General features: G+C 51.1%; 1 protein-coding gene across 20 annotated transcripts in view; it reads left to right on the top strand.

The window, feature by feature from the left end:
- The window catches only part of PLEKHA6 (pleckstrin homology domain containing A6), a 137,999-nt gene that overhangs the window by 94,858 nt on the left and 30,344 nt on the right, over positions 1-12,797 (top strand). For 19 of the 20 annotated variants that reach the window (XM_053667937.1, XM_053667940.1, XM_053667938.1 and 16 more), the window contains 5 exons: positions 947-1,027; positions 1,698-1,812; positions 6,445-6,549; positions 7,243-7,315; positions 9,759-9,859. In XM_053667937.1, coding sequence (XP_053523912.1) covers positions 947-1,027; positions 1,698-1,812; positions 6,445-6,549; positions 7,243-7,315; positions 9,759-9,859 — 475 coding nt within the window. Of the gene's footprint in view, positions 1-946; positions 1,028-1,697; positions 1,813-6,444; positions 6,550-7,242; positions 7,316-9,758; positions 9,860-10,538; positions 12,746-12,797 lie in introns of those variants that run through there. The other variant, XM_053667953.1, reaches the window with a different exon arrangement.

The following is a 12,797-nucleotide window of genomic DNA, read 5'->3' on the forward strand; positions in this document are numbered from 1 at the left end:
CTTCCAGCTCCTCACTGGCTGCATGCTTGAATCTCCTACAGCCTTCTTGCCAGGTGGTCCTCTTGTGCAGAACCCATCTCAAATGGCTGCCATCTGTGGCTTAAACCCACTGTACCCGCCCCCTCCATGCTTTATCTACTTCCCCTCCCCCCATTTCCCCAAAGAGTCACCAGGGAACTAGCCTGACATTCACTCAGCCAGAAGAGCCACAGCAGGACTTCCCAAAGGAGCCTCCACAATATTACTCCCCACCTGCCTCTGCACAGACCCCACCCCTGGACCATGCCCCTCTGCTTCCTGCAGGCTGTCCTCACAACACCCCAGTCCTGGGCCGCCCATGCCTTCATTAGATCTGACTGTTGAGCCAGCACCTAACCTCATGCCCGGTATCCCCTGAGGTCTCCGCAATAGCCAGTAGCTTGGGAAACCCTGGACTTAGGGTGAGGGTGGGTTCTAGCCCAAGCTCAGGAATAGTTTCTGGATCTCTTACTGCATTTAAGGGCATGGAGCACAGAGCAGGATAGGAAAGAGCCCAAGGTCACGAGAGAATTTTCTCAGCAGAAATGATTGAGCAATTTTTATGTGGAGCACTGGCAGGCATTGTCCCTAGAAAGAGCCGCCATGTGTAACATCTTGACTGTTGGATTAACCCCCCTGCCGCACCCACGTAACTGCCCAGGATGACCACTGAGAGGGTTAAATGGGGCTTATTTCCAGCCTCAGGGATCTCTAGTAAGTGGTTAACACTGACTCGTGAGAGCTGTGTTTTCCACCCCCCACCTGACTGCAGCTGTGTCTCTCTGACTCTCACTGTCCCACTGGGGGACAGAGGAGGGAGCTCCTATGCAGTCACCAGCCCTGTCACTGCCCAGCGCATATCCACTCCTTGCTTGTATTTGTGCTTCCTCATCTTGACCGCAACTTCTCTCTCCATTTGCCTCCGCAGCCACAATGAAAGACGGAACACATTTCTTCACCCAGTGACTGGCCAGGTCCCAGAGGAAAACAAAAAGTTTGACTTGAAAACGTAGGTTTGCTCCACTTACTGCCTAACCTCTTCGTATTTAACTGCACCACCCACTGCCACTTCACAGCTGGGAAAGAGGAGGGGATGGGGAAGGAGATAGAAGGGATTTAGGGTCACTCCCTTCAGTTCTGAAGGCTGGAAGCCTCTAAGGCCCTCTGGCTTAACAGCCTCATCCACTTTTCCCAAAATCTAACACCTCTCAGGTGGGCGCACATCACAGGTTGAGCTAAAGCAGTGAGACAGGCCTGAGTTTGGCATGTCACCCATGGGCTGCTGAGGGGAGTAGTGAGGGAATCTGATACAATCCGAGAGCCAAGTGCTGATTCCACTCACTGTGGATCTTGGCTCAGTGAAAGAAAGAAAAAAAGATAATTAAATGACTCTCCTGGTGCACCGGGCTATTGCGTAAATTAAAAGGGAAAGGGGTTTCAGAGTCCTAGGGTTGAGGTTTTTAAAATAAATTTATAGGGAAGAGGAAACAGTAAGGATTACTGTCATATAATCTCAGAAGAGCCGAGGGAGTAGTAAGCTGACCTCCTGATGGCACTCAGGGTCTAATTTTGTGCTGATGTTGGAACAGTGGGTGGCAGGGTGGGAAAGGGACGGTGGCTTCCATTGTTTCTTGGTTCTGAATAGTCTCTTTCTTCTCCTCTGGTCAACCTGAAATCAGATCCACTTTGGACATGTCCAATAAAGCAGGTGGGAAACGCCCGGCTACCACCAACAGTGACATATCCAACCACAACATGGTGTCGGAGGTCCCTCCAGAGAGGCCCAGTGTCCGGGTGAGTCCAGCCTCCAAGGCGGGCTGTTGGTCAGGAATCCTAGGAAACGTATTGGCCCGTCCAGCCGTGTCTGCAGGCTTCAAAGAGTAGGCGAGGTGCTCAGACTAGAACCTTGTAGAAAATCAACATCATGCCCGGGGTTCTCAACTTCAGCGCTGTTAGGATTTTGTGTTGGGTGATTTCTTGCAGTGTGGGGTTATTCATTACAGGCTGCTGAGCAGCATCCTTGGCCTGTACCCACTAGATGCCAATAAAACCCACCTGGTGACAATCAAAAGTGTTTCCAGGTATTGTCAGATATTCCCTATGAAATGAAATTGTTCCACCCTCTTTGAGAACCCATATCTGGAGGACAGCAAAAGAAGAATAACTCATGAAGGACATGACAGCTGAGAGCTCAGAAAGGGAGGAGGAGGGAAGAGGGTCCCAGAAGGAAGAAGTAATCAAGAGAAGAATGTTGTCGAGGGGTCGGTATGATAAGGTCTCACTTAGAGGAGAATGTCCAGGGGGTTAAACAGCATTGTGGTAACTGGACACCTGACTAGGGCAGTCTAGTGGTGTGATGGGGGTAGAAGATAAGCCAGAGAGGGCTAAAGAGGAGGTAGAAGGGGAAATGTGGAAACACTGAAGAGAAGAAACTGTTCTAAGAAACTAGACGATCAGTGGTGGTCTAATGCAGTGGAGTACTCTCCAAAAACCAAATGGACTAGAACTCTGTGTGTTAACAAGGATGAACCGGAGAACATAATGTTGAGTAAAAACCAAGTTGCAGAATATGAAAAATATTTATGTAAAATGTACAAACATGAAAAGCAATACTACATATTTATAGGTAACTATGCATACAAGCACGTAACCATGGACAGGCCGCTAATCTGGGGTCAGCGGTTGTCTCTAGGGAGGAAGGAAAGGTAATGAGGTTGAGGAGGGGCTCAAAGGGAGTTTCAGGTCTATTTGCCATGTTTCATTTAAAAATTAATACATAGTAATAATTTATTCCATACTTTTCTAAATGTTTGAAATAAATATTTCAAAAACTTTTAAAGAAACTTGGCTGTTAAAGGAAATGAGGGGCAGAGGATGGAAGCTAGAAAGATACGCAAGATGGAGGTAGGTTTTCTTTATTCATTTTGTTTCAGGATGTTAGAAGCAGGGGTGGAATGACCCAGTGAGTAGGTTCAGGAGAAAGGGGGTAGCCAGCGAGTCACGTTTCTGTAGAGACCAGAGTCAGGTGCAGAGGTGCTGCAAGCCTGGGTAGGGCAGAGATGCTCTTCCTGAGACTGCATTAAAAAAAAAAGGCATTTGAAGCGAGGGAGGGTGGAGAGTGGCTCTAGGTAATTAAAGGCATCCCCACCTGATGTCCTCAACTTTTGCTGGGAAGCAGCAGGCAGGGTTGTGTGCTGAGAGGAGCTGGGTGGGTGGGGAGGCACTGGAGATCTGAGAATATGCTGAAGGTTTGGAGAGCAGGAACAGTGGTCAACAAGGGCCATATGAAATACTACTGTATAGGATAAAAAGGTCATCAGAGGTCATGGGCTCAATCTGTGTGGCTCCAGTCCCCGGGTGTGTAGATTTCCCCCAGCAATGCTCACAGTCTAGCTATGGAAGCAGGGAGGGCAGATGGTTGAATTGACCTAAAGCTGAGGGTTGCTAGGGAGCGGCGACATAAAAGACAAGGAGGCTGGAGTATAGAGGGGTTGGCAGGAGATTAGCTGGAGTGGTGAACTACGGGGAGCAGCCTCTAGGCTGCCCAGAGGAGGTTATGGCAATGACGGACTGAGAAGAAAGGCAAGGATTTGGGGACTTGCTTATTGTTAGACTTCTTCAGATGGCCAATCTCAGCCATATATATGGGATTTTACAAGTAAAGTTTGGAAAATAATTTTATTTCCTAGTTTGGGGGATAGTTTATAATATAGTCCAATTCTTTTCTTCCTTCTACAAGTATTTAGCATGCTTCCTATAGCCAGATCCCTTGCTAGGTTCTGGCAATAAAGAGATAAATGTTCCTTCCTATAAACAGCTCACAGTCTAGTGAAGGAAATGGAAGGCTAAAAGTTTTAGACTATAACTTTTAGACTATAAGAATGGATAGAGAGGGGGGAGCAGCTAACTGTTCTGGGGGGCGGGTTGGGAAGTTTTATGGGATAGTGGGTCTGCACTAGGCTTTAAAGAGTAAGTTGGGATTTGTAGATAAGGGACGTGGGGCTCTTCCTCCCCCTGTAGAAGAGCAAATCGGGCCGGGAGAGAAGCACAGGAGTTAGGCGTGACTAGGGGCAGGGCCTGGCTACTAACATGGCAGAAGGTGGGTTACAGGCTCTTCCAGGTCTTATAGATCTGCCCTTGGGTGCTGTGCTGGGGAATTTGAATTCACTTCTAAGTGATAAAGTGGTAGTGAGAGTGGTGGGATTATATTGTGTTTTAGAAAGATAACCTTGGTTCATGGCAGAGGCTGGACAGAGGAGATGACAATCTGTGAAGCAACAAGTGGAATTTGAGAACTTTTAGGAAGATGGACTCCTTAGTGCTGCATAAGTGATTGTGTAAAGGAGTGGAAGGGACAGCGAGCAGCAGTTTGGAGCGCTGGCCTGGGTGACTGGGAGGACTGTGCCATTCACCAAGAGGAGAAACATCGAAGAACAGGTTTGGTTAGAAAGAGGATGGATTTGGTTTTGTACTTTTCTTATTTATGTGTGGATAAACAGTTTCCAGATGAACGGGCTAAGAGAGAGGTCTTAGATATAGGTCAGGGAACTGTCAGCATATTGCTGGTAGGTGAGGTTATGTGGGAACATTGTATAATGACATAAACAAGAATATAAAAGGATAAAAGTTTGGTTCAGGTCCACCAACACTCAGATAGAGTGGAGGTAGTGGAGGAGTGGCCCCAGATGGAGGCACTGAGAGGAAGAAGAGCATCACAGAAACCAAAAGAAGAGTTTCAGGAAGGACAGTATGGCCGGTAGTGCTTTAGGGTAGTCAAGGACTGCGCCCCCTTGCTTCAATGGCATTGCAAGAGCCATTTCAGACAAGAGGTGGAGGAAGGTTAAGAGTGAATGGGAGGAGAGAAGTCAGGACTCTTCCCAGGAGCCTATTTCTGAAGAGAAAACAGGAAGGGAGGGGAGGTGTTACTGGACAGCAGATGCAGGGTTAAGGGGGCATTTAGGGGTATGAGGGAGGAGGTGGAGATAGAGAGACAGAGAGAGAGAGGCAGAGAAATGTTTTAAGATGGAGCTACCTGAGCATGTTGGTGAAGCTGCCAGTAGAGAAGGAAAGGGTGACAGAATTGAGAGGAGACTGTGATTTATGGGACAAAGTCTTAGAGGAGACGGTGGATTAGGCGTGTTAGCCTTAGAAAGGATGGCAACATTTTTTTTTTTTTTTACATTGGAGGGAAAGAGACAAAGCCAGGTATGAGCAGTAATTTTCTGAGTAAAAGGGAATGAAATTGAGGGAGTGCATGTCTGATAACATCAATTTTCTCTGTAGAAGAGGATCCAGGTCCATTGCAGGGAGGGCAGAGGGGGAAGTCTCAGGGCTGGGGAGAACAGTGGGGTTGCAGAATGGAGGTGCCATCTGGGGCTGAGCCCAGCTGGGGTTGGGGACTGTGGATCTGCAGTGGCCTCATCTGTGTTATTTGTGACTTTTCAGCAGCAGCCATAACCTGGCTGAGTGGAGGGAGGATAGATAACTGTGACTACCTGGGATTTTGAGTTTTAGAGAAGATTGAGCAGAAAGACAGCAGAAAGAGGGTGCAGGTTTCTACTTTACAAAGGGCCCTACACTTTGTAGGGAAATAACTAAAACCACGAGGTGGCTAATGGAAAGAAAGGGAAGAATTGAGGAGCTGGGGGTCCCAGTGGAATGAGAAAGCCCAAAGAATGGGACGTTGTGATCAGAAAATGGGAATATTAGAATTGAAGACGTTAGCGATGAAGGGGCTCTGGTGCTAACCAGGTCTAAGGTGCTGCCGTGGGAGACGGTTCTGGGTGACAGTGGAGGATTCTGAGTTGAGGACCTCAACGTTGTATAAAGTTAAGGCATCAAATGGGGCATTCTTAAGAATAGTGCCCTAGGGATGGCAAAACTGAATGAAAAGGATGACTGACTGAGAGAGTGCTCTAGACGCCGAGAGTGATGAGAAGAACTCCGTGGTGGAAGGTCCATCTGCCTCCGGTGATTCAGGAAAGAAGGGCCGTTGCCAGAAGTGGAGGAATGCCAGGGCCCCCTGCAAGGAGGAGCTGGAGCACCTGTGGGTGCTCCCTCCCGGCCAGTGGTGGGGGCACGTGTGGGGCCGAACAGGATTCTGAGGGGACGGTGATGCAGAAGTAAGGACAGCAAAAGAAGTGAAATGAAAAATCTTATTGTCTCTTCAAGAAAACCCCCAAGCCCCCACTGCTGTTAGGCAGGCAGGATTATTATTTTTGAACCCTATTTTAGAAATCAGAGAAAGAATCAAAGACTTAGGAGGATGTGCTCTTGACTTAGTAACAGATCCAAGATTCACATGTGGGACTGTCAGCATGAGGGCACCTTGGGGTGACCCCAGAAAGGTACAGCTGCTCCCCTGGCCAGTGGGACAGAAAACAGGAGAGGGCAAAGTCAGGCCGACTTCTCTCTGTACCTCCCTAGGCCACCCGGACATCCCGCAAGGCCATTGCCTTTGGCAAACGCTCACACTCCATGAAGCGAAACCCCAATGCTCCTGTCACCAAGGCAGGCTGGCTCTTCAAACAGGTGAGCCCCCCTCTGCCATTCTGCCCCCATTGCCCAGTGCTTTCTCCTCATAGCACTGTGCGTCCTCTGTGGTTATCACAGTCCACGTCTACTGTGGTGTGTCCTCCCATTCCTCATTTGGTATATCTCTGTGAATGAATCTTCTAATTTTATGAAATCTCAGAGAAGTCAAGTATCTTCCCAAAATCACACAGAACAATTAGTGTCACATTTGGGAATCCAGCTAGATCTCCGGACGGACAGATACAGTGATTTTGGAATATGCTGGGTGACCTACCCAATTGGAACAACCTACTGGCTCATCGTTAGCTGGTCCCTCTTGCTATGGAAAGTTGGGGGGAGGGGTGGTGGTGTTCCCTTGAAGTCTAGAGTCCAACAGTCCCCCCATCAGCCATGCCACTGTCCCTGCCTGCCCTCTGCTCTATCTTTCTGGCTCATCTCTTGCCCTTTTAATCTCCCCTATAGGGGAAGGCACTGAGGCCAAGGATGACAGAACTGAAGGTCCCAGGCAGTAATCCAATGTCAGGTTCCTGCATCTGGGGACTCAAGGGGGTTGCTGACACTTGTTGGTGGCTGAGCTGTAACCAGAGGCAGAATGTCCCTGTAGTTAGTGCAGAGCTCTTCCTATCACATCCCACTCTCCCTCATGCCCAGCTCACAGCCCCCGTCTGTCTCTGTCCACGTGCCCTGCAGGCCAGCTCTGGCGTCAAGCAGTGGAACAAGCGCTGGTTCGTCCTGGTGGACCGCTGCCTCTTCTACTATAAAGGTGAGTTTGCCCCTAGGCCAGTGGGGAAGAGTGCCCACTGCTTTCTCATTCTGCCAGGTTGCTGGCTCTGCTTTGGATGGACTCTGGGGGAAAACAGATCTCTCCCCTGCAGACTCCAACGCCAGTGGGGCGTCACAGTGGGATAAAAACAAAGCTCACTTGCCCATGCATTCAGTATTTACCAAGTGCTTACTGCATTTCAAGCAGAGTTCTAGGCCCTGATTGGAGATACAGGGGGTGGACTGGACAGTCTTATGACGAATGGTGAAGCCCGGGGGGAGGCTTACAGGGGGAGAAAAAGGAGAAAGAGAAGAAGGTCCTTAGGCACTATTTGCAAGTCACCTGCTAACTGGAGCTTGTATGCTGATCTTCCTCCTGTCCCATGGGATGCACGATCCGATCCATGAAGGCAGCAGTTTTTGTCCAGTTTGTTCACTGCTCTATCCTCAGTGCTCCATTAATTAATTGCTCCATTAATGTGGAATAAATGACTGTCCCTGGCGTCTGCCCTTGGTGCACACCCAGCACTCACTCCTGACCCTCTCCAAGAAAGGAGGGCAAAGATCTGATGACATTGGTTCAGCAATCTCTAGGAAGTTATTTTTTAAAAGTACACAGCAAAATTGTGTCAAGAGGACACAGGGGATGAGTGAGGGTGATAACAGTGGTGGTCCTGTCACACAGACGTGGGGCACTGGGTAGAGTAGGATAAAATGACTTGGCAGTAGGGGAGACTGTTCCCTTTCCCTCCGAGCCCTCCATGCCCCAGGAACGGCAGAGCCCAGGCTTCTCTGGGCCTTCCTGGGGCAATTCAGTGAATCATTAACTTTGGCAAACAGAGCTTGTTCCCCGTGACACCCCCAGCCCCACAACACTGCTGTTCCTGTGCCCTGAGTTGCTGCCACCTGAACTCTGAGGAGAAAAGTCAGGAAGGGGCTGCATATATAGGATCCATCCACAGAGGAAACCCCAAGATTGGGGGAGGAGAGTCTGCCCAGCCTGGGCCTCTGGGATAGGGGGCTGCTCCACAGCTGGAGTGTGAATGAAGTTGGGGGAGAGCCAGGCTCTCCTCAGAGGACAGACTTTGGGCTGGCATGAGGGCAGAGCCTTAAAGTTGTGCACTTCAAGGGCCACTGCTATGGGGCCATTGACCCCTAAGAGATGCTCTCGGGAGAGCCCCTAAACATAGGGCTGGACAGTGTCCCTAAACACAGGTCTGGACAGTGTCAGACAGAGGCCCGTCCTCTCCAGGGGCTGACAGCCTCTGTTTTCCTAAAGAAACTCTAGGTCTCCAGCCCTGGTCTCTTCTGCTCCTCAGGCTTAGCCCCTCTCTGGGTACCACACTGAGGCCGGCACAGGGAGCTGAATGTTGGGCCAAGCATCTTGTGCAAGTGATGAGTAAGAGGAAAAAGAGAACTAGTAGAGTTGATAAATCCTATCTGAGAATTTTACAGGGTCTCCTGCCTAGGGAATAAAGAGTGATCCTGGGCAAGTGTGGAGGGTCTTGCCATGGCCTCATGGCTGCTCGCTCCCTGTCCCACAAAACACCCCCGCCCTTTCGGGTCTCCTGCTGACAGCTGGAGGCCCCAACTAGCTAATCCACTGGGCTGCTTTGAAGATCCAGGATGAATTATGTAACAGCCCAATTGTTAGCCTGATCCAGGGACCTGAGGGCCAGGAGGCCATGCAGAGCACGTCTTCCCCCAAGACATGGGGCCTGGGAGAGGGGTTGTCTACATCAGGAGAGGACAAAGCAAGCTGCAGGGTGCCTGGGAGAGCCTTAGAAACAGTTATGCAGAGGCATCAGAACCAAAGAGGAGACCGTCCACATGCCCCATCCTGTTATCCTGCTACATGTATGGTTGTCGGAATTGTCTTATGTTGGACGGGCACTATGCATAGTGGAGTGGTTAAAAGTGGTAGCTTGGGAGCCGGACTCCTTGGGTTCAAAGACTTGCCCACCACTTTGAAACCTTGGACAAATTACTTACCCTCCCTGTGTCTCAGTCTCCTAACCTATAAAATGGGGGTAATAACAGAGCTTGGTCAAAGGGTTGTTGAGAGTGTCAAATCCATGAAGGCATTTTACTCAGAACAGTGTCCGATGTAAATACTCCAAAACATTAGCTCTAACTGATTTACTTACTTGGGTACAAGAATGTCAGCTTCCTGAGGGTGGGGCTTGCCTCTCACTCACCTCTAGACAGGTCTAGAGCATGTCTGCAGAGCCACCATGCACCCCAGTGCCCCAACTCCAGGGAGTGTGCCTCTTGGTGTTGTGCAGAGCACACCCTGTGTGGTGGTGTTTGGTGGCCCTGAGTGCCTAATAGTAAGTGAGCAACAAAGATTTATTGCAACTTATCATGATAGGGCTGACGTGGTCCTCTGCCCTCTCCCCCTGCACGTGCACACACATCTCACCCAGGCCTCTGTTTCCTGGCAGATGAGAAGGAGGAGAGCATCCTGGGCAGCATCCCCCTCCTGAGCTTCCGGGTGGCTGCCGTGCAGCCCTCAGACAACATCAGCCGAAAACACACCTTTAAGGTCAGTTGGCCTTCCTCTCCCAGGTCAGATGGGGGGGGGGAGGCTGTTCTTCCAGAGCATAAGGGAATGGGGAAGAGTCAAGAGCCACCTCCCAAAGGAGTCTGAAGTGGTAGCAGAGGGAGGGAGTGGGCAGCTGGACTCAGTGCAGGCTGTCCTAAGGCTAAGGTGAGGCCGTGGCTGGACCCCTTCCTGTTTCCTGTGGGGTTGGGCGGGTCAGTAGGGATGTGCTTCAGTGGTACCCCAGTTTTTTCCAGGGGAGGGAGGAGGGTGTATCAGCCCTGTTGGGATGTATATCAGTAAATGTCACCCAGTTAATTCCTGAGCCCGTGGACCCTCTGCCCTGTGGCCTGGCACCTGGGAGCCCAGCAGAGGCAGGAGCTATGGGCTGGAGGGGCTGAGGTGCTTTCCAGAAACCTAGATCCACAATCAAACTCACTCAAATTTCAATCTTTAGAGAAAATTAGGAATTGGGTTTCATTACAAGCAAGAGAAGCAAACCTCGTGCAGACATGTTGAGAGAACGGGTGTGCAGGAAGATGGGCCTCACCTGCCTGCTCGGAGTGTGTCCCCCGCCCCCCCCCCCCCCCGTCAGCGCTCAGGATCAACCCATCAAGGGTTGCAGCTGGCTCATCCTAGGCAGTGTATTTTTACATTTAAAAATTCATGACCTATTAAAAATGATAAAAATCCCAGGCTCTTTTTGTATTTTATGATGTAGAGACCCTAGGTTCCCCTTCATTTTCCAAATACGGAATTCTGATGTTGCCCATGCACTTTCTTAGCACAAAGCCCCTCTCCGCCAGTTGCAAGTCGCTGTCCAAGGGCCTGAAAACCCAGGGCAGTGGCTTTGGACAGTAGAGCCTGCAGGCCACCCCGGGTCAGTGCTTAGAGACTGACTGCCCCTTCCTGTCCTTCGGGCTCTGGTCACCTGGCCACAGAAAAGAGGTGGGCAGCATGCACAGGTGCTGCTCTGGAAACAAGGAGGGACTTCTTTGGCACATAATTAGTTTCCAGCCTCCCAGGTCCTGTCTGCCAGAGGTGTGAACAGAATGAACAATTAATAAAACTCTGGCTCCAGGGAGCCGGGTTCCAGCTGGGGAAATAGGGACAGGCTGTTTAACCACCAACAAAACCCTGCTATACACAGACATGCGCACACCCACACAAGCAGACAGCCTGTCTCACCCTCCCTTCCAGACCTGTGCAGACACAGGCGCGCTCCACCTTGTGGCTCAACAGGCATCAGATTGACACCGATGACTGACACCCACCCACCATAAACCCCAGGCCTTACTTCTGTGACTGTCAGCCCCTCTCTTCCTTCTTTGTCCCCAAGGCGTTCGCTGCCTCTTTAAGCCAACTCAGAGCTGTGCTCAGTGGCCACAAAGGGTTCCAATTGTGGCTATTCAGAGGCCTTTCCCCAGGGAAGGGAGGGTTGCTGAGACAGATGGGAGGCTTGTCCTGCTGTGGCCACCGAGTGAGACTCTTGGATGACTGGTAATGAGCCTGAATTGTTCCTCCCCAGCTGACTGCTGAATGCTTTAACCTCTTCCTACCCCAGCCCCGAGGGGCCTCAGTGGACTTCGCCCCACTGGGGCACCTCCCTCAGCTCTCTGGTCCCCTTTCCTGGTTCCATTCTGGCTCCCCTTCCGTGGCCCTGTCTCCCCAGGCTCTCTGCCTTCCCCTGTGACCAGCACTTGTTCCCAGGCCTTTGCTCCCTCCCGGTTCCCCCGTCTGCATGTGTCCTCCAGCCTAGCCACGAGCTCTTCAGGTGCAAAGAGCCTGTCTTTGCTTTCCTTGTGACTGATGCCCAGAGCAGTGCTCTGCACTCACAGAGGCTCATGAGATGCTTAGCAAATCCGCTCATTTGCTCCCCACTATGACTGGCCCAGAGTCCTGAGCTGTCTCCCCTCTACCCTGACTCTGTCCTCCACCACAGAGGGCTGGCCTGAGCCCCTGGTCTCCACACCCATGTGCTGTTCCAGCCCCCAGACACCTCCTTACAGCTTCTCAGCTTCTTCTCAGCACCTCTGTGCTGGGCCCCTTGCTGGAGGGTGGGGACCAGCAGGGTCCAGAGGAAGGAGGCCCTGCTCTGTCCATAGAGAAAGAAGATGTAGCCTCAGTGGGAAAGGGCTCCTGCTGGAGAAATCCTGTGCAGGGGAACATGGCTGCAGTGGGGTGAAAGTCCATCTGGAACAGCATTTGGAGGGTGTGGATTTAGGGTTGCTGCTCAGGAGAGCCCTGGGGCTTGGTCTAAGTCAAAACCTGTATTCCCTGCTTTCAACCCCCAGAGACCCAGGTTTTAGCACCCAGGGGGTCAGAGGCCACAGTGAGGTCCCCATCCGAGACTCTTGATCATTTTGGATCTGTCGTGCTGGGTGGGCTAAACACGCTTTTCCAGGGAGATTGAAGGTCTCGCTTAGGGGTGAGGTCCCAGAAAGAAATCTAGCTCTGGAGCTTCTTCTCCCTGTGGCCTAAGAATCTTCAGTTTCACCAGCTAGACCCCTCCCCATTAACAGGTGTGCGCATTAAGGCCAGAGCTGGTCAGGAACAGAGCTAGCATTAGTGCTGGGATTCCCTGACTTCTCTGCACCACCAGCCCAAATTCCCTTGGTGCAAGCTGTCCACTCCCCTTCCTGGTGGGCAGATCGGGCATTGCTGGGCCCTGTCATCCCGATGGTGACACCAGTAGAAGGGGACAGTTTGACTAGCTCCCCACTTTCGTCTGCTTCTCAATATTCCTGCCATGTCTTCTGTCTCTCCCTCTGGTGTTTGATTGACCTGTTCTCTGCTTCTCCTCCTCCCGACTGCGTGAGGACCCCTCCTCTGGACAGGAGCTCTCTTCTGGGTTCCCGCCTGCCGCACCTGCTCGCGGCCACCAACTAGGTAGTGTGCTCTCACCACCTGTGCATGCCCCTTGCATGCCATGAGAGGGAGA

Source organism: Artibeus jamaicensis, unplaced genomic scaffold, assembly GCF_021234435.1.
Source record: "Artibeus jamaicensis isolate MK-2021 breed Jamaican fruit bat unplaced genomic scaffold, CSHL_Jam_final contig_475, whole genome shotgun sequence".
In the NCBI taxonomy this organism is placed as follows: domain Eukaryota; kingdom Metazoa; phylum Chordata; class Mammalia; order Chiroptera; family Phyllostomidae; genus Artibeus; species Artibeus jamaicensis.